Below are 18441 nucleotides of genomic sequence, written 5' to 3' on the forward strand. Positions count from 1 at the left end.
ATTATCCTCACTGTAATGAAATAAACTGTTTCCTCTTTCCAACAGAAAAGTGATACCAACAGTTACTTTCACAAGCTAGACCTCTACCAAAGCCAGTCAAAACTATGTTTTCTTTTAGAGGGGCAGCAAGGTAGTGAATCATGCTGGTGCTGTAGATCACCAGATTGTTTGCACCGCCGCAGATGAAACCAAGACAAAAGGGAAAAAGTGATGGCAAAACACAATCAGTGATGTGGAAGAAGAAACATGTGGGTATAAGCCATCCAAACAATGCACAACTAATTCAGAATTATCTTGGACACCTTAATGTTCTCATATGACAGATACAGTGTAAAAACTTTGTCCTACCTGAAAGAGAGCCATATGAACATATACAAAGTACAGATGGCCTCAGTCTTGGACAGCAATGCTCATACTTTGCCCTCGAGATAGGAATCTAGCTAACGAAACCAGATTAGTGCTGAAGAGCCGCAGTGCTTTTCACTTTTTTCAAAGTTTGCAAGATTTGGTGTTGGAAGGCAGATGAGCCCTTTCTTTCAGTAAAAGGGGCTTAACATTCACATCATCCTCATGAAGTGCTGAAGGCTGGCAATGATACCAGTGCAAATCTTGGATCCTAATTTATGTGGAGTGTGCACAAAGAAACATGGCATTTGTAGCTGCCATTTGACATACTTTTTTCCTAACCTCTATTTACATTTTTTTCATCCTTCTGCATATTGATCTGAATTCATATCTGTAAGAGTAACAGCAGGTACCAATTTGACCAGTTTCATTCAATGTTAACCATCATCCTCAGCAGCCAGTACCCTCCCTCATACAATATTTAAATAATCTTTGCCAGCTGTTACTGTTTTAGTCCCATATCCTGCAAAGATTTATACATCTGCTTAACTTTATCCATGTAAACAGTCCCAGTGACACTAACAAGAGCCCTCACATTTGCTAATTTAAACTTTGTAGAATCAAGGCATTGCCTAGAATTCTCACAAGGAAATAAAATCCAAGCCTGAAATAAATATGATTATAATTTGTTCACTTTGTGTTTTCAGCTTCCCATTTTTCATGACGCCTTCTCAAGTGGCCTTAGATTCTCCAAGCCCAAAAAATCTTTCAAGTGCTCTTTTAGATGTCTGCCTGTCTATGAGTGAAAACCATCAAAAGGAACACCATTATTTTTTTACAAGAAAACACCTGAATATCAGTTATGGCCATTTGCCTCAACAGTTTTATAATCACACTGAATAGTGACTTACATAGACTATTTAAACTAAATGGCCCAGAGGGTAAATAAGTGGCTCACGGGCCAGTCTAGCATATTGCATATCTATTTTTGCTAATCTTGGTCTAATTCAACAGCAAAATTCTATTAAATGGCTGCATCCATGTCACCAGCACCTACCTAATAAATAACAGTAATAAATCAACACTGTCAGTGCAGTGGATTCTGGAGAGAACAAACACTGAAGTACAAGGAATGCTAGAGGTGTCAGTTAAGACTGTCCGGTCTTCCTGATTCGAGATCATGCAGTTCCTAGTTGTAGCTCTTTTCCTTGGCCATTTATTCTACTGCCTGTTGTAGCTGCTATGACTAATAGCATATGAGCTAAAAGATCACCCACCCTTTGTTGCAGTTTCCAGGATTCATCCACAACATGCCAAAAATTTTCCCCTCCTTGATGCCAAGGTGAGGGGGCCTAATTCTTAACTCTTCTAATATAGCAAAAATAGAAATGACATAGCTGAGATGCAATAATAGCCAGTGTCACTTAATGTCCCTCTGCATTTTACAGTCCCAGGCCATTACATCTCCGTGGAGATGCCATTTGGCTCTCATTAGCTTACAAACACATTCAGCTTAACTTCCACAGCATGAAGTTCACCCCATCTAAAGTTCATAAATATCGTAGGTGAATTTCTGGTATAAAGAACAATTCTGTAGCAAGTTAATCTGTATAACATTCATTACCCAACAAATAAACATCACCTTCAACAAGAATCAGCAATCATTATTTTTATATTTTCAGCTTTCTTAAGCACTTCAAGCAATTTATGCTGAGACCTTTTGACTCCACTGATATAAAATATGCCTTGCTCTCTTTTTTTTGCTGCTTCTGTAGGGTTATTAGCCTAAAATCGTAAAGAAACAAAGCATATGCAATCCTGCTGTCTTTCTGCCCCCTTCCTCCTCCGTCCTGTGTGATTTCTGAACTCATTGACTCATTTGAGCCCATCAAACCCAGCTGTGAAACAAACAGAGGTCACCAACATGCTGGGGGGTTCCTACTAACTTCTGGAAAATCAGCAGACAAATAGAGAGAAAAGAAAGTGTCCCCACTAAGGAAAAGTTGTCAGCGTAACTGGTTTGCTACCTGCTCAGCTAGCTGCCCACCACCTGGTCAGGACCCGCATGGTTTGAAACTCGTGGCAGCCAGCCCCCTTCCCTGCTCCACTAACAGAGATGAGTAAAACCCTGAAGTAATTTTCAGGCAAGTAGGTGGGGATAAATAAGAGAGGCGTAAGGCACAGAACTCTCTAGCACTTTACAGACTTCAGGAGGCCTGCTGCCCATCAAACAGTGTTTCATATCGAGTTCTCTAAGATTACAGATAGTTTGGGTACAGCAGAATGCTCTGCATTTGATTTTCATGATCGCCATTAGCTGATCTATGAGCCAATGTAAAGGAAGTGGAAGGCAAGCTGCTGTTCATTACGCTGTTCGTTATCAGAGGCATCATAAATTTATCAGTGGATGGAAGATTTAAAACTAACCGAACTTTGTGTTTTTAAATTCCCCTCTGAATACACAGACAAGGGAAAAAGACTTATTTTTAGGTGTAAAGAGAGAGAAAGGGAAACAAACAAAAAAAAGTAATGGAGCCCTGGAAAAATCTCTGGAAGCGAGGTGATAATTTAAACCACTCTGAGGCTGGACCAGACAGGTGAGGAAAGTTTGGTGGAACAGTTTTGTGAAGGTCTGACTTTCACACAAGCTCGAGCAGGAAACGCTCCAAACTCAGCATCTAAATCCTCGCTAATCTTTACGGCCCGATGGCAGAATGCAAAATACCAGGGCTCTGCTCTGGAGCTGTGAGCCAGCGTTCCTGTGGCACTAGATATCCCAAACTCACATGTTAAATGAACTTGAGATTGTTGAGTGTGGAGGCAGGTTATGCCACAACAGGCTCAGGTTTAAATTGTCCCTGTGAGTGTGTTTATTAGCAGTTTTGGAGAGCATTCTGCTTCTTCCTTCACTTCTTATTTTTAAAATCTTAGGACTGCACAAGAACATCAAGTCTCTGGCTGTTTAAGGACCATGTGACTCCTCTGTACTTTGAACTCAGATAAACTTCTTACTGAATGAAGTCATGTGTAAAATGCTTTCCAACAGAGATTATTTTGAACCAAGCCGTACCGAGAAATGCAACAGAATTTCACCACTCATATTTCAGCAGCAAAAGAAGGAACCATTCTTGCACTGAGTGCAGTGCTCTGGAGGGAAGCACCAGATGCCGTCACATAAACAGAGCTACACTTGTACTAGACTATGGAAGTAGATCATGTTTTAGTTTGGGGAATAAATAAATCATCATCCTTCCATATAATCACACATCAGAAAAAATAGCTTTCGCCTAATCAATGCATGCAACTTTGCTTCCAAAAGACATCTTCAACCAATCTCAGTATTCCACGTTTTTAATCAGTAGAACCAGTATCAGCTCCAGATCGGCCATGCTGGGATGGATCAGAACTTTTTAGCCTGAAGAGATACCAGGTTTCAGCTAATATTCAGATAAAAAAATGCACAGACCTGATCATTACGCTTTTTTCCCCTACGAGCAGAACATATGGCTTGTATCCTGGCTAACTTCCAACCTGAGTAATTACAAACCAACCACATAAGTTTCCCCTGTGGTTTTAACTGGATAAAGCATTCCTCTCCAGTTCCTCCTGCAAACATCTATACCTTGTTGTGGAAAACTATTTAACAGCTACTGCCCTCTGCCTCAAAGATGGCTGCGCTTCAGTCATAAGTGAAACAATTTTTTTAAATTATAATTATATCCCTGTCCCCTGCAAATATAGTTGGGAAGAACAGGGATATAATTACAATTTTAAACATAATTGGAGGGGACATGGATCTGTTTCATTCCTTAACACGTGTTTTGAGTTCCTAATCATATCCATTAGACATGATCTATATCAGGATGATGTTTTCATGCAATGAAATTGATAAATGAAGATGGTATGTTTCCTAACAACTTCAAGTGTTCAAAGACCTACCCTTAGGTCCATACAGCATATTTAATATCAAGCATTTTTTCTGAGGATATGGAACAGCCTATGGGCTCAGGAAGGGCTGGGTGTTGAAAAAGATTAATATCAGAGAAGATACAGGCAACCTTTCCGCTCAAAAATGTGGGACAACCATACAAAGGAAAAGAACAGTTTGGCTACCTTGCTTTTATACCAGGGCATTGACTATTTTGATTGGTGTGTTGTGTTTAAAGGATAAAGAGAATTAACAGAATGAGCTATACATCACCATACAACACTGCAGTCCACCCTGTATTTTGAAGATCTCAAAGCACTTTACAACTGGTTAGTGCCAAAAAGGGGGTACTGGAGACAAGCATTCTTATAATGAACTACAGAACCAGACTAGCCACCTGATAAGGTAAAATTCTGCCCCCTCTCCCCACCAAATCAGAATTGCAAACACTGAAATCCAGATAAAAGTTACCAGAAGGGAGAAGTCATTTTGAGTACCTTCATTTTTTATCTCCCAGCCTGAAACCATCTGAATTCCAAATTTCTAAGGTAAACTATAAAGTTCAGCTAAAGTTTGCAGCATTTACTACCTCTGCAGATGCATCAGGATCCCTGTGACAAATTAGGCACCCTGCAAGGCAGAAGCCACTTTAACAATTTCCCCTGTACAGGGTCTAAGTGACACTAAGCAGCAGATATACCAGGAAAAGAGACATTTAGACCAGTCTATATTTTAACCACTTGGTCAGATTTATAAACTACTTTGAAGATGAGAAATGCTACTGAGCTGCTCAGTACTACTAAATAAAGTTATGCACAGGAACAGAACTTTTTCTGCAAGAGCTGAGTGATGAGTGGTCCTATTAGCTGCTTAATCCATTTGTACATGCATACATATATCAGTTTAAGGATATTGTGTAAAACATTTGCACCTTTTTTACTACTTTAGAAAAAATCATGCAAAAAAAAGGAAGAAAAAAACAACTTTCTGCTTTCTTATACACCAGAAATGGGTCTATTCTGTGGTCACCTTTCTTCCATCGTGCTCAACTTACACTTTTTGTAAATATCCTTCCTCTTTGCACCCCAAAGTGGTCGGTTACGGGACTCCACACACACCACACATGAGAATTCTCTGCCATTTATATTCCCAAATTCATTGGGATTTTGCTCCCTGGCCCTCTCTGCTCGTAAGAGCTGGCAGAGGGTTCGGATTGGTGGGAAGGCTGGAGCCCGCAGAGGCAGAGCGAGCAGCCCTTGTCACTGCAAGCCCCGGCAGGCTCACAAGGACAGCAGTGGCAAAGGAGCCAAAGGCCGGTGCAGCGCACGCAGAAATAAGCTTGTGTTGAGGCAACGCTGTTCCACTGAATCCACCAAACTGGGGAGTTCGGGATTTGACTCCTAACCTGTAAAAATGCGACGCTATTAATTGAGAAGACAATATTTGCTCAGTGTTGGTCAGGCCAAAACACCAACCAACCAACCAAACAAGGAAAGTTTTAGAGAGAGATGTAAAATTTTAGGTCTCTAGTGGCTTCCCTTTAAACACACTGAAACAAAGTTCAAGCCATTGCCCCTACCAACAAGCAAGCATAAAATGGGCTACATCTCTGGTGTGCAACATCATTGCCATCATGTGGCCATTCCAGCAAAAATACCGGCAGAGATGGAATTGGAACCTTGCCCCAGATTTGCAGCTTTTTAAATTGTCTTTAAAAATACTGGCAACCTGCAGGAGAACTGGGGAGGTGGTGATAACTCTCGCATAACGTCCCTCTACAAAGAGAAACACTCCCTTCTTCAGACCTGCTCTTTTTTGTGTTAGGTAGCAAACACATTTTTCATTTTCTGAGACACACTGCTCCCACGATTATGTTGCAATGCACAGTGTAGTGTACAACTGAACATCAAAAATGTACAGAAACATCAAAAATGGCAAATGAAGCATTCTTATGTCAGGAAGCCGATCTTTAGAAGTAATCTGGATGAGATCAGCACAATGGCCTGGATCAGGAAAGAGCTCCAACACAGGAAAATACATGGAAGTTGGCATAGAGTCAGGAGTGGAAAACAAAGCAAATGAATTAAATGAGTAATTTAAGAAGGAAATGAAATACTGACAGTCAGAAGGCAAAACAACGTGGAATGCAGAAGCAAGCTGTAATAAAATACGCACATGGAAAAGTTGTACATTGTCAGAAAAGTAGTAACAGAATGAAACCGGATCCGGGGATGATGAGTGGCTCAATTAGAGCAGCAGTGAAGAAAAAGAATTATCTGCCTCAGCGCTTGAGCCAAAAGTTGTTCATCTACACAAAACTTGTGTTCACACTCATCTGGAACCCTGCCCAAGTAAAGCAGGCATGATTTAGCTTACTCACGAGATGGCCCACTGCTTGCTTGAATTACAGTCTCAGTGAGGGACAGACACAAACTTCTTAAAAACAGGACAATGTTGTTGCCTGCGTACCAGAGCAGAAGCACAACAGGAGCTTTCTGCCCAGCTGACACAACAGACAGGTACACACAGAAATAACAATCACCTGGAAACACATATAGTAATGTAGTTGTTTGAACACCCCCCATCTTTCAGCTAGAACAACCTTGTACCAAAAGGGCGCTAAAGAAACAAAGGAAAGTTAATCAGATAGGAAAAAAATATCAACAGGCAAAGAACAGAAGCTTAACTCCCCCAGGTGGCTGGCTGTACAAAAGAAAATCCTGTTTATATTCTCGTCTCCTAGCACTTGGGACCTGCAAACACCTAAAGGAGCCCGCCTGCCGTCACCATTACAGCTGGAGCAAAGTTACCGCACTGGGTAACTGGGAAAGATCCTTCTACAGCTGAACTGCCTAAACCAGGGAAGAAGTAGTAACTTTCTTCTTCACCACCTGATTTTGAAAAGAAAGCTTGCAATAGTCACTAAAGTGGAGACTCTGACTGAATCCTAAAAAGCCAGTGAAGGAAATCAGATAAATGTTTACTCTTACCCTGAGCTGGAGCTTCTGAGATGGTAATTATACCTTTTCTTTTTGTGTTTGTACTTACTTGTTTGTTTTGCCAGATTGCATAAAGCTCATCTACTAATCAATTCCTGAAAAGTATGGCTGGTTTATTATACAGTTTTTCCTGCTTAGAGTAAGAGGGCAGAAGCCAAAGAAATATTTTTTACTTGTGTTTTTAGCAAAAAGGCTAGTTTGTGAAAATTAAAAATGCTCCCAGGCTGCAAGAGAGCTTTGTTCTCTATGTTATCGACCAAGTTTCTATGTCCTGCTACAAGTTTTGGTACAATTTTTAAGAAACTACCCCCCATTATTTTTGCAGTTTAAATGCAAAACAAACTGAAGGGTTAAGTTAAAATATTACTTTCTTTTTGCATTCAGGACCGTCAGCTATATAGTACATCAACAGGGTGATTTTTCAACAGAACATGAATCCAGAAGAGCAGACAGTTTTCCAAGAATATTTGACAAATCAGGGGACTGTGGTAAAGCCCTATTGCTGGCAGAGACAGAACCGCATCTGTGCTAAGTGTCCCTACCACATACGGACCGGTGAAGAAGCGAGAGTCCCTTGCACAGAATTTCATAGGGTCTTTGGCTTCCCATACAGATCAACAGCAACTTGCCAAAACAATCACCTTCTCTTCTACGAACTGAGGAGTTTCTCAGGCGCGGTAATCCAAAAAGGCCATGCTACAAACTGTACTGACCAAGGTAACCACCCAGAATCTATGCTCTTTGAGGTGGGCGGTTATCTGGATGCAGTTGCAGGTGCCTGTGAAAACATCGGCTGCATCATCCTCTATTCAAATTACTCTCCTTGTAACGAGGCTCACCACTTCTGCATAAGTAAAATCTACAACTTCTTGCTGAAATATCCAGAAATCGCTCTCTGCATCTATTTCTCTCAGCTTTATCACACTGAGGATGGTTTCCCCACCGCCGCCTGGAACCGCGAAGCTTTGCGGAGCCTCTCCAGCCTGTGGCCTCGGGTGACTCTGCAGCGACTGCCTGGGGGGACGTGGCGTTACCTCCTCTGCAATTTTGTGTATGGCATCCCAGGGTCAGCTCTTTATCACCCAACTTCGCTGCCAAGAACCTTAGCAGGCCGACAAAATTCACATCAAATGAACAACTTAACAGGAATTAAACCGTATTTTAGGAAAGCCTTTCCACAAGCAGTGCAGGGAAAGCCTGCTGTGCAGCAGAACTTAATGGCCTTTTCTTCTCCTAGCCCAGCCTCCCCACAGCCTTCCCAAGTGATGAAAGGCAATCTGCTACCTCCCATGTCTCAAAGCCACTTGGTGCTTTTCCCGGGCATGTTTCTGCCCTTTCGGAGGGAACATCTATACCCCAGACCTAAAAATATCGTCAGGCATTTAAAAATGCCAAAGGAATAATTCAGTGAAACTCATCATTCTGAAAGGTTTCCAAGCAGCAGACACCTACTCTGAAGATGATACAAACCGAACTGCTTTCAGGCTGTAAAACTGAGTTTGCAGACGGCAAAAAAACCCCACCTGTGAAGTTATCTCCTAGAAAAGTTAACCCACAGAGCACTGTGGATCTCAAATAACTGATGATGAAGATAACCTGCTTTTATTTTAGTCCTATACCTTTCAAACATAGAGCCATAGCAGTAAACCCAAAACCTCACTATTTTCTGATTACCTCCTGCGACTAATTTATTTGTTGCCGGTTTCTACCAGTAAAACGGAAACCATCCCCAAGCTACAACCACAGCTACAGCAGGATTGTAGCTTCCCAGCTGTGGCAACTTTGGCAGAACACATGACATAGCCTAAATTCCTCATCAATCATGAAGGTGGTTCTGCAGGTAGGGCTGATAATATGAATAAGGTTTTCACACCAGCTGTTTCCATAATAATAGGTGGGTTTATATAGACATATATATGTGCATGTACGTGTTTGTTTTTTTTTTCTAGGGCTGCTGCCTTCCGTTAAGAGGAACCTCACAAAGCTGTGTAATTTTCTAATTAGTAAGAAATATCTAATAGGATAATATAGATAACACAGATCTACATGGGCCAAGCATAACTGGAAAAGGAAATAAAACTTCTATTGTTTAGAGCAGTGTTTTCACTTTGTGATTCGATGTATTTGTTATTACACTAAAGGTCTTAACGAATGGGGCAAGTGAAGTCAAGAACATGTAGTTTCCCAGCAAACACGGGTTCCTTCCCAGGTAATGTTAACTGTAACTAAACACACTGGATAATTTTGTAGAAGTCGGTGCTTCTGCTCCTTTTTTTACTGTTTTTGTGGTGACAGCTGTTATGTATCTGAGTTTAAAAAAAGAGGCTGCTGCCCAGTGTGACCTTAAACAGCTGCCACTTCAGCTGAGGTGACCCCACTCAGAAACAAATGTTTTTCTGAATCTCTGGTGAAGTAACAGGGGCAGAAATGTGCTAGAATCCACCAGATCCCTTACTTTGACAACGCCTAGGCGCTTTTTTAAAAAAACCTTTCTCGAATTAGATCATACTCTTTCTGCACTTTCTGGTAAAAAGTTAGCTAACACGATCTCCAGCAGCTGTCCATGCTGCGGTACCGGGGCGATCCCCTTTCTTTTGCCAAGAAACGTAAAGCCAATGCTGTTTTTTAAAATCTTGTGGTAACACAGTGGTGTTTGGGCTTCCAAGTTCGGAGCCAAACCCCGATCATCAGTCACGGGGCACAGGTTATACCGGCCCTAAGCTATGTGACCCCCACTTCGTGCCCCCGACAGGCCTGTGAGAAGGCGGGGGTGTCCCGCCTTTGCTCGTACCCGTCTGAAAACGGGATCAATGCTGATCCTGGGCGGCATCGCGTACTGTCTCCGGGTCCGCAGAGGCGAGCTCGGTGCCGGGTCTGTCGAGAGAGCGCACCGGACGAGGCTTCCGGCCAGCCCGGAGCCCCGACCGGTCTGCGCCCGGTCAGGCGTCAGGCACTAACAGTCGTAACCATGGCGACCGAGCGACCGCACCCACCCCGCCCTTTGGAGCACTAGGCCACTCGCAGGCGGCCAATGGCAGCTCGCCTCCCGTTCTGTTCCCGCCCACCCTCTCCTCCCCTTCTTGCGGGCGGGTGGCCCCACCCCTGCACGCGCCTGCGCGGAGCGCGCGCCCCGGTCCGCGCGTGCGCCCGGGGGCCAGGCGGGCGGGGGCGGCGGCGGCGGCGAGCGGGGCGAGGATGGCGAAGCACACGGTGTCGTCGGCGCGGTTCCGCCGGGTGGATGTGGACGAGTACGACGAGAACAAGTTCGTGGACGAGGAGGAAGGAGGCGACGGGCAAGCGGGACCCGATGAGGGCGAGGTGGACTCTTGCCTGCGGCAATATCCTTCCGCCGCCGGGCGGCAAAAAGTCCCGTCAGGAGCGGCCGCGGCGGGGGGGTGGCAGGGCGGGCGGGGAGCGGGCGCGGCGGCCGCCGCCGGCGACGGGGCTGCCTTTTATGGGAACATCCGTGCTCGGGCTCCCGCCGCGGGGCGGAGAGCGGCCAACCGGCCGTGTCCTGACAGGAGGAAGGGGCCCGGGGCTGACGGAGGGAGGAAGGCCGTCGGGGCTGACAGGAGGAAGGCGGCCCCGCTTCCTCCCCCTCACGGCAGAGGCAGCGGTGTCCCGGGGCCGTGGTACCTGGGAGGTGTCTTATGGTGAGGGCCGGGGAGGCGAGAGGGGTGGAGGAAGGAGGTTCCTGTGGCGGAAAGGAGAGCCCCGTGTGCCCGCTCCCACGGCTGGCTGGGCCGTGGCGTAGCTGTGCCCAGCGGCCGCGGGTGGGTCGGGGTCCTGGCCGCTGGTGGAGGTGGGGGTGCTGAGCTGACGCCTGTTCGTGAGGGCTGCAAATGGGAGAATAATTTCTTTTAGTTGGATCCTCATTCAGCGAAGGGCCTAAGAAGTATTCTCCAATACTGGAACTGTACGGCTTCTTGGTGGTGCTGCTCCTTCCTCAGATGGCCTAATCAGTGCTACCTTACACCGTACTCTGTGCGAGCGGTTGAGGGAGGCGTTGCATCCACTGAGCCTTAAGTGTTTTCAGTCGGGCACAACCCAGCTACAAGTATTGCTGTCCTGGAGCTGGTTCTGTTCCTTTCCAAATACTTGGTGTTGGGTCCTTAACTGTCGGGCACAGGGAACATGATGGCTGCACTACAGGCAGCTCTGAAGAACCCTCCTATCAACACAAAGAACCAGGCAGTGAAGGTGAAATACTAACTCACTCACTCATGGGTTACTTCTTAAAAAACCCTTTCCTGTTTCTAAAACCCTTACCCCACCAACCCTGCCAGCTGTGCATTCAGGAAGCCAAGAAAGCTGGTTTTTAGGATATTCCCTGATGTCAAAACATCTGTGACCTCTGCCATCTTAATCTTGTTCAAAACACCGTAGCTCGGATGTCATGCATCCACACACCTCTAACTTGGTGCTAGATCAGCTTTTGTGTGTTCTCCTACGTGCCTTGGTTGTACACCATGTGCCCTGGTGAACTCCACGCCAGGTGCCCGTGCCTCATCCAGACCTGGCAGCACATGGATGTAGTCGGGACCGAACAATCAGGGAACCACAACTGCAGTAGTCACCTCTGACTAAGGAAACTCTGCTAGCACAGCCAGACCATGAACCTACAAAAAAGGAAGAACTGATGGTTATCGCACCCAATCAACATTAAGCCGTTAAAACCTCAGAAAACGCAAACACTCCCCCTGTGACAATAGAGGAGCCTGCTGCATGCTTGTATTTCTGAATCTCCCCAGAATAAACCTTGAATGGCTCATGATTCCAGTGGCAAGAGGAACAGGCAGATAAGTCGTGGAACTGCCCAGATGGTGAGCATCTGCAGCGGTCTGTCCTCCCTGCTTGAGGAGAGTGCCACGGGCCCGTTTCCGTGCTGCTTACGAGGCCACTGGTGGAGATGTTTCTCACCTAGCCCCAGCCCTTTCCTGACAGGTTTTCACAGCGTTTCAACAGCTTTGTCCTCACTTTAATGACTTGTTTCCATTAGCTGTGTATTGATGGATTTAAGAATACACTGTAAAGGCAGTGCAATTTAAGAGAGCAGAGTGACTGCATTTTAATGTGTGGTTTCATTTTTAGTTGATGTCATGGAACTTTTATGTTTTTACTTATAGTAAAAAATAGTAAATAAAAAATAGTAAAAAAAAAAAAAATAGTAAAAAAAGTACTTCATGTGAGGTCTTGCTAAGCCAAAAGGCTATGGGGTATTAAATTGAACAAGAAAACTAACTTCCATAATTTCTGAAGAAAGAAGCTGCTTGAAGTATTTGTGCAATGGAATTATTTAAAAATCCAGCAAACCCAAGACCTTTTTCTTTCATCCTCCCTCGGTTAGTTATGGATGAACAGGAAGAGCTGCTTTTTACTGATTACATGGCTAATCTGCCACTGTGATCATGCCACACACATTCCTGGGCCTGAAATGACATCCAGATTAACCTACAAATGGTTATTAATGCAAAATATTAATGCTGACAGTTTGCATCCGGTGTGCCTGGGACAGAAGTTGACTGTATTGAAAATACGTGGCTTCCAGCAGTCACCTTTTCCAGGCTGGCCAGTGGCATTTCCATGGAATATAATAGTTAAACAGTACAAAGGCATGGAAAAGGCCCTGGTGAGAAGGAAGGTTAATCAAGTACTTAATTCTTACAATTCTTTTAGAATTTGCCAAACCTTGAGTTTTGATATGAAAATGTATTATTTAGCTGTCACCTCATTTAATAGGTGGAGAGTTGCAAACACAAGCAGAGAGGCAGAAAACCTAGAGCAGGACAAACTCTTTTATGCTGTTTATCATTGGGAGTATATCTGTCATACATAATTATCACAAGCTTTGTACACACACTGCCCTATTCAAACAGATTTCAGAATTGTTTTAAAAAAATTCTAGTTTTGTTAGTTGGAGAGGTGAGTAATATTTGAACACACCTTATATGAGAGTGAACGTATCTCTGCCTTCCATATTTGTTGACAGGATCGTGCAGAAAGTATTGTCCTGAAGGTCCTCATCTCTTTCAAAGCCAACGATATTGAGAAGGCGGTGCAGTCACTGGACAAGAACGGTGTTGACCTGCTAATGAAATATATCTACAAAGGCTTTGAGAGCCCCTCCGACAACAGCAGCGCTGTGCTGCTGCAGTGGCACGAGAAGGTGCGTTTACAGCGCGTGCTCTTGCCTGGGTTACCTGTGGTAGCAGGGTCTGGGGTCCAAAGCGTGCTCCCCAAGCCTGGTAAAAACTGCCTTCCTGTCTGGTAAAACTGAAATGCCATATTTCAGAGGAGGGTACAGTCCTGCAAGCTCACAGCTGAGTTACATCATGTGCCTACTTACGCTGATTCCTTGGGTAAAGACTCTACAGTTAAAATTTGATTTTCTGTTAGACTGAAACAGAATGGTTCAATCCAGTGATTCAAGCAGACAGAAGTAGAATTTTCTTCCTAGACGGAAGCAAAGTTTTCAACTTGGTTATGCAGGGAAATAAAAGCTCATTAAATAGCTGTCCACTCCTAAAGCGAGTGTGATCATCTTTTCCTGGTACCCTGCGTGTTTCACTTTTAACGTAAAGAGCAGGGAGATGCTAATTTGAAATACAGTCAGGAAGCCTTTCCAATCAGCAGTTGTTTCAGCCGGTAGCTACCTTGACCTGGTGTTAATTGCCATGTTTCTCCTCTCAGGCCCTGGCTGCTGGAGGAGTGGGGTCCATTGTCCGTGTTCTGACTGCCAGGAAAACAGTTTAAATCCAGCAGCAAGTGGTTGTCTGCCATCCACGGCGTGGGAAATGCTGGTGCAAAAAAAACCTGAAACAACCAAATGCCATTGCTGCCCTGTGGGCAGTGCCTGTCTCTCAGCTTGCCTTCTCGCCGCTTCTTTCGTACCTGACAAATAATGCATATCGTGATTTTTTTGTTGTTGTTGTTAAATTCTGGAATATTATGAAGGTGCAATTTTATTTCTAACAGGAATATTTGGTACTCGCGAACATTTCAGTGACACGTATAGCAACATAGCAACTTCATGTTTAGGGTGATTTGCATTTGTGTATAATTATGGCAGATTTGGACCTGACCTTCCGAGCAAATGCTGAGGGACGTAGGGCGATGTCTTAATTCTTTTCGCTAGCCAGGCAGTGTTGCAATGCAAGATCTGTATTTGAGAAGTGGGGCAGCTACTAATATAGGTAACTGGACCATGTTTGCTTTGGTCATCCTCTGAACCGACAGCCGTGTGTAGGACAGAAAGCAAATGCTCCATTCCACCACCTATTATCATTCCAGAGAGCTGAGACTTTTCCTTAACCTCACATCTCATGGCCTGTTCAGGTTCCTTGCGATCAGTCAAGCGCTGGGTCCGCAGCAGGAAAGTCACAACAGGATGAAGTTGTCCATCATGCAGTTTGGATGGTAGAATTTAAAAGGTTGGTGGTCCATTTACACTGGAGCCCAGTCCAGTGAACTCTTTATTTTGGGGAGCACAGATCCTGAAGGAAAGAAGAAAAAGCAGCTTTCACACACCAAATCACCTTTCAGCAACTTGAAAGTGATTTGATTTTGTCAAGCACAACACAGTAGCTGCCTGGGGTGATCTGAGAAAGGCATACCGGTATCCACGCCATCCTGGCAAAGCTCCCATATTTTGTTTCCTAGATCTATAGGGTCTTAAAGGATACCAGACAGTTCACATTCCTGTTGCACTGTGCCACAGCATGTTAGCTAGTTGGCTAATCGGGTTCCAGAATCAAGAGGAATGCTTTAAAAGGAATTAGGAAAGCCCAGGGCATCCCAGACCACAGATCACCAATGAAGGTTTAGGGCCAGGACTGAAATACATGTGTTTTACATTCACCATTTTACTGCAGTTCGGTTGTGTAAAACTGTTGGGGAACTTGTGAAATCTTTGCTGTTTTTTGATATCTGCTTTTTTTTTTTTTTGTAATAATAATAAAGACCAGACAATAAATCGTCACTGAATATTTACTGGCTGTCTGAAATGCCTTGAAGTTAACTGTTTGACTAACTACTTTCAGCAGGCTGCTATTCAAGGATGGACAACAGTAAAAAAAGCAAGCCCTAAAACTTCTCCCCTCCATTATTTTTCTTGACAAGCTTGCTTTCTAGCAGTTAGTTGTACCTGTACCCAATGGTGATACATGCGCAGCTTCATCCAACCAGAAAATCTGGGATTATTTCAGTGAGATGTTCCAAACCAGGACTATTAGAGATGTCGCTGCCTACACTAAAATCTTAGCCAGAGCACGAGATCATCACAACCATTAATGTTAGATGCTTTCTCAAGAACAAAAGGAGGAGAAGGGTAATGGCCAAGCAGGGTGCTTGTGTGGAGCAACACTCCTGATTTCACACTTGGGCTTTCGTTTGTCTCTCTGCCTGCCCCAGCTCCAAGAGATTAAACATTTAATCGTTGGTTTTAATAGTTTAAGCACAGGTAAGAGTCCTGGGCTTGTCCTGTGGGTGGGATGGCCATGTGTGCCTACGTCATCACTAATGGCACATGTACTCAGCTGGAACTTCTGAAGGGCCTGAGCATACAGAAAGCTGGTGTTGAGCACTGCGACATCTGAAGGACATCTGTTTGTTACCCGGATCATCGCTTCGGAAAAGTGGAGCTAGTGCCTTCAGACGGCTCAAACCAAAGCGTTCCTGATGCACCACAATCACTCAGGAATCAGTAAGAAGACAGCCTCAGTAATAACCTTTTCTTCCATCCCTCCTCCTCCTCCCTCAGTTTCACCAGGACAGTCCGAGACCCGCAGAGCTGCAGCTGCTGCGTGTTGCGGGCAGGGGCTGGCAGCCCTGCATCGCAGCGGGAGCGGCCGTCCCTCCTGAGCAAGGCAGCAGAGCCCCAGCACGCAGCCTGCCTCGCCCCGTCGCCCGCTCCCTGGCAAGGGGCACGGTGCCCGCGTCCCCAACGCAGCCAGGAGCCGGCGTGGTTACCCCTCAACCTTTGGGTGCCCTGCCTACCTTCCTTCCTAGGATCCTTCTTCCTGCTTACCTTCTTCAGAAGAACATAGGCACGACATCAGGAGGCACTGGCCTGGAAGACCTGGCCTCACCGCAAAGACCACATAAAATGTCCAGGTTTCAACCATAGATAGGTACAGAAGCCTCAGCCTCCTGGCAATGTGCAGCAATGGCTCTGTCCTTACAGCTCTCCCAGGGACTCTGTGTGGCTCCTCCATTTCCTTCTGTTCATCCAAATTTGGTTAAGACGCCAATCAATCCTCATTTAAAAAAAAAAAAAAAAAAAGCTATAATCCCAGAATCCCAGATAAGTGGAAAAATAATTTTCGAAAGCAACCGATGTCGAAGCAGGTCAGCTACCTCTAGGTGGCATGAGGTAAACAAAGGCAACAAGAGCAGCAATCTTGGAGGTTCTCCAGTTTCCCCTCCTGCTGGGCTATGGCGTATTTAGAACCATTTACAAAACATGTATGTCTTCTGCATTTGTGTTCAGGGATGTGCCGTGGTGTGGGGGTAGCAGTGCCAGATTTGCAGGAAGGCATCTCATCTGTTAACTGACTGACAGGAAGTAAAAGACAGTAAAAAGAAAATCTAGTTTAAACAAAAAAAATTACCTTTTTCCTCCAAATCCTGCCTTGCTCGTATTCGCGGACCACACAAATACCGCAACATGGAGCAAGCCCCAGCTGCGCCCAACAGCGGCCTGCGTCTGGATGCTGCGTGCACCGGACGCGGGGCCCAGCCACCAGCGGAGCAAGTCCGGATCGGTGTCAAATCCTTGGGCAGCAGCTCTGCGGGAGGAGGCACCCGCTCCCACCAGCCTGCTGGCGAAGCGTAGCCCAAACTTGGGATCCTTGGCAGCCACACGACGGAGGGCACCGAGCGCTCCCGGCACAGACAAAACCCACCGGCACGGCGTTAACAAGACCGCCAGCTGTGAAGCCCAGGGATGGGACCAGCCTGCAAGCTGGAGAGAAGCCCACCAGAGGGGCACCACCAGCTAGCAACCATCTCATCCTCGCTCACGCTGCCGGAGCGGCTGTTCGCACACACCCAGGCAGAAGGGGTGTTACAAACCCCTTGTGCCGTATCGCTCAAAGAATTAAGAGCAAAACAGAGAAAGATGGGGGGGCGGGGGGAATCCCTAAACAATTTAATTTTGGAAAACACATTTCCCTTCCTATTAGGAGGAGGAAACCTGCAATGAAAAATACTCTATGTGCAGATCAGACCTACTCAAGGGGGTACAGCGTTTGCAGAGCTCAGCGAGGAAGGCTCAGCAATTCCGAGGCTCGCTTGCAAACCTCCCACCGCTGCCTTCGGCTTTGGCCGGAGCGCGTGGCAATGGCACCTTATCAGTCACATCCTGCTTTTGTAATAGCCGAGAGAAACCGCTGCCCTCCCGCTGCCCGGAGCTGCGGCCCCCGCCAAGCCCTGGGCTCCGAGTCATCCATCACTTGGCCAAAGATTTCCTGTGGGCTCCTGCCTCTGTTTAGGGAGCGAGCCAAAAAAAAAAAAAATCAGGTCCTGTGCAGAGAGAGCACTGAGATCTGCCTTCCAGGGAAGGAGCTGGGCGTGCTCCGTCTCCTCCGCTCCTCCCAAACAAGGTCAGTCCCCTTGGTCTTTCCTCATACGTAATGCTTTCTAGTGCCCAGATCAGTCTTTTTGTTGGGTCTCCCCTCCAGAAATGATGATAAAGTCACGCATATTGTTGCTGTACAAACTTAAAAATGACTGCTGCACCTTAGCTGGATTTGGGGCATTTCTACGTATTTCTCAGCCATCTCTTGGCGATCTGGTTTTTGTGCCAGATTCCAGGGATCTCCCACGGGAGGTGTCACCATCTCTGTTACTCACTTCCTCTTGAGTGTTATCGTAGAAGAAACTAAGTTTGCCTGTTAAATCAGCTTGGTAAGAGAAAAGGGAACAAGAGACTCACTCTCATGAGAAGGGGTGTGTTCACCAGAGCTCTGAAATTGCTTGAATGGTACATTAAAAATAACTGGGCAGAAGGATAGTGGCTCTGAGCGTTTGCTGTGCTTGCGTCTTGCAGATCACATCTTTCTGTTGAAACGCAAGAAAAAGACCCCGACACTTGTCACAGGGGTGATCTTGCACCCTCCTCCAGCTCCCCTTGTACCGGTTTTGGGATAAATCCGACCCAGCGGTGCGCCA

The 18441-nt window shown here is 45.6% G+C and overlaps 2 protein-coding genes across 3 annotated transcripts; both read left to right on the top strand.

Moving 5' to 3' along the window:
* Positions 1 to 7703: 7703 nt before the first annotated feature.
* Positions 7704 to 8675, top strand: APOBEC4 (apolipoprotein B mRNA editing enzyme catalytic polypeptide like 4; the record flags this gene model as incomplete). The annotated part of the gene is made up of 1 exon (XM_082002686.1): positions 7704 to 8675. The coding sequence occupies one exon, from the start codon at positions 7704 to 7706 to the stop codon at positions 8673 to 8675; it is 972 nt and encodes a 323-aa protein (XP_081858812.1).
* Positions 8676 to 10276: 1601 nt separating this feature from the next.
* On the top strand, positions 10277 to 14141 carry ARPC5 (actin related protein 2/3 complex subunit 5). Of its 2 annotated transcripts, none has more exons than XM_082002800.1 (4): positions 10277 to 10621; positions 11402 to 11472; positions 13262 to 13438; positions 13963 to 14141. In XM_082002800.1, the coding sequence occupies exons 1-4, from the start codon at positions 10468 to 10470 to the stop codon at positions 14023 to 14025; spliced, it is 465 nt and encodes a 154-aa protein (XP_081858926.1). In that variant the 5' UTR covers positions 10277 to 10467; the 3' UTR covers positions 14026 to 14141. The 2 variants fall into 2 exon arrangements, with proteins under 2 accessions (XP_081858926.1, XP_081858927.1); XM_082002801.1 differs by having other exon boundaries at positions 10277 to 10612.
* The last annotated feature ends 4300 nt before the right edge of the window (positions 14142 to 18441 follow it).

Source organism: Phaethon aethereus (assembly GCF_964289735.1).
Source record: "Phaethon aethereus genome assembly, chromosome: 8".
Classification (NCBI taxonomy): domain Eukaryota; kingdom Metazoa; phylum Chordata; class Aves; order Phaethontiformes; family Phaethontidae; genus Phaethon; species Phaethon aethereus.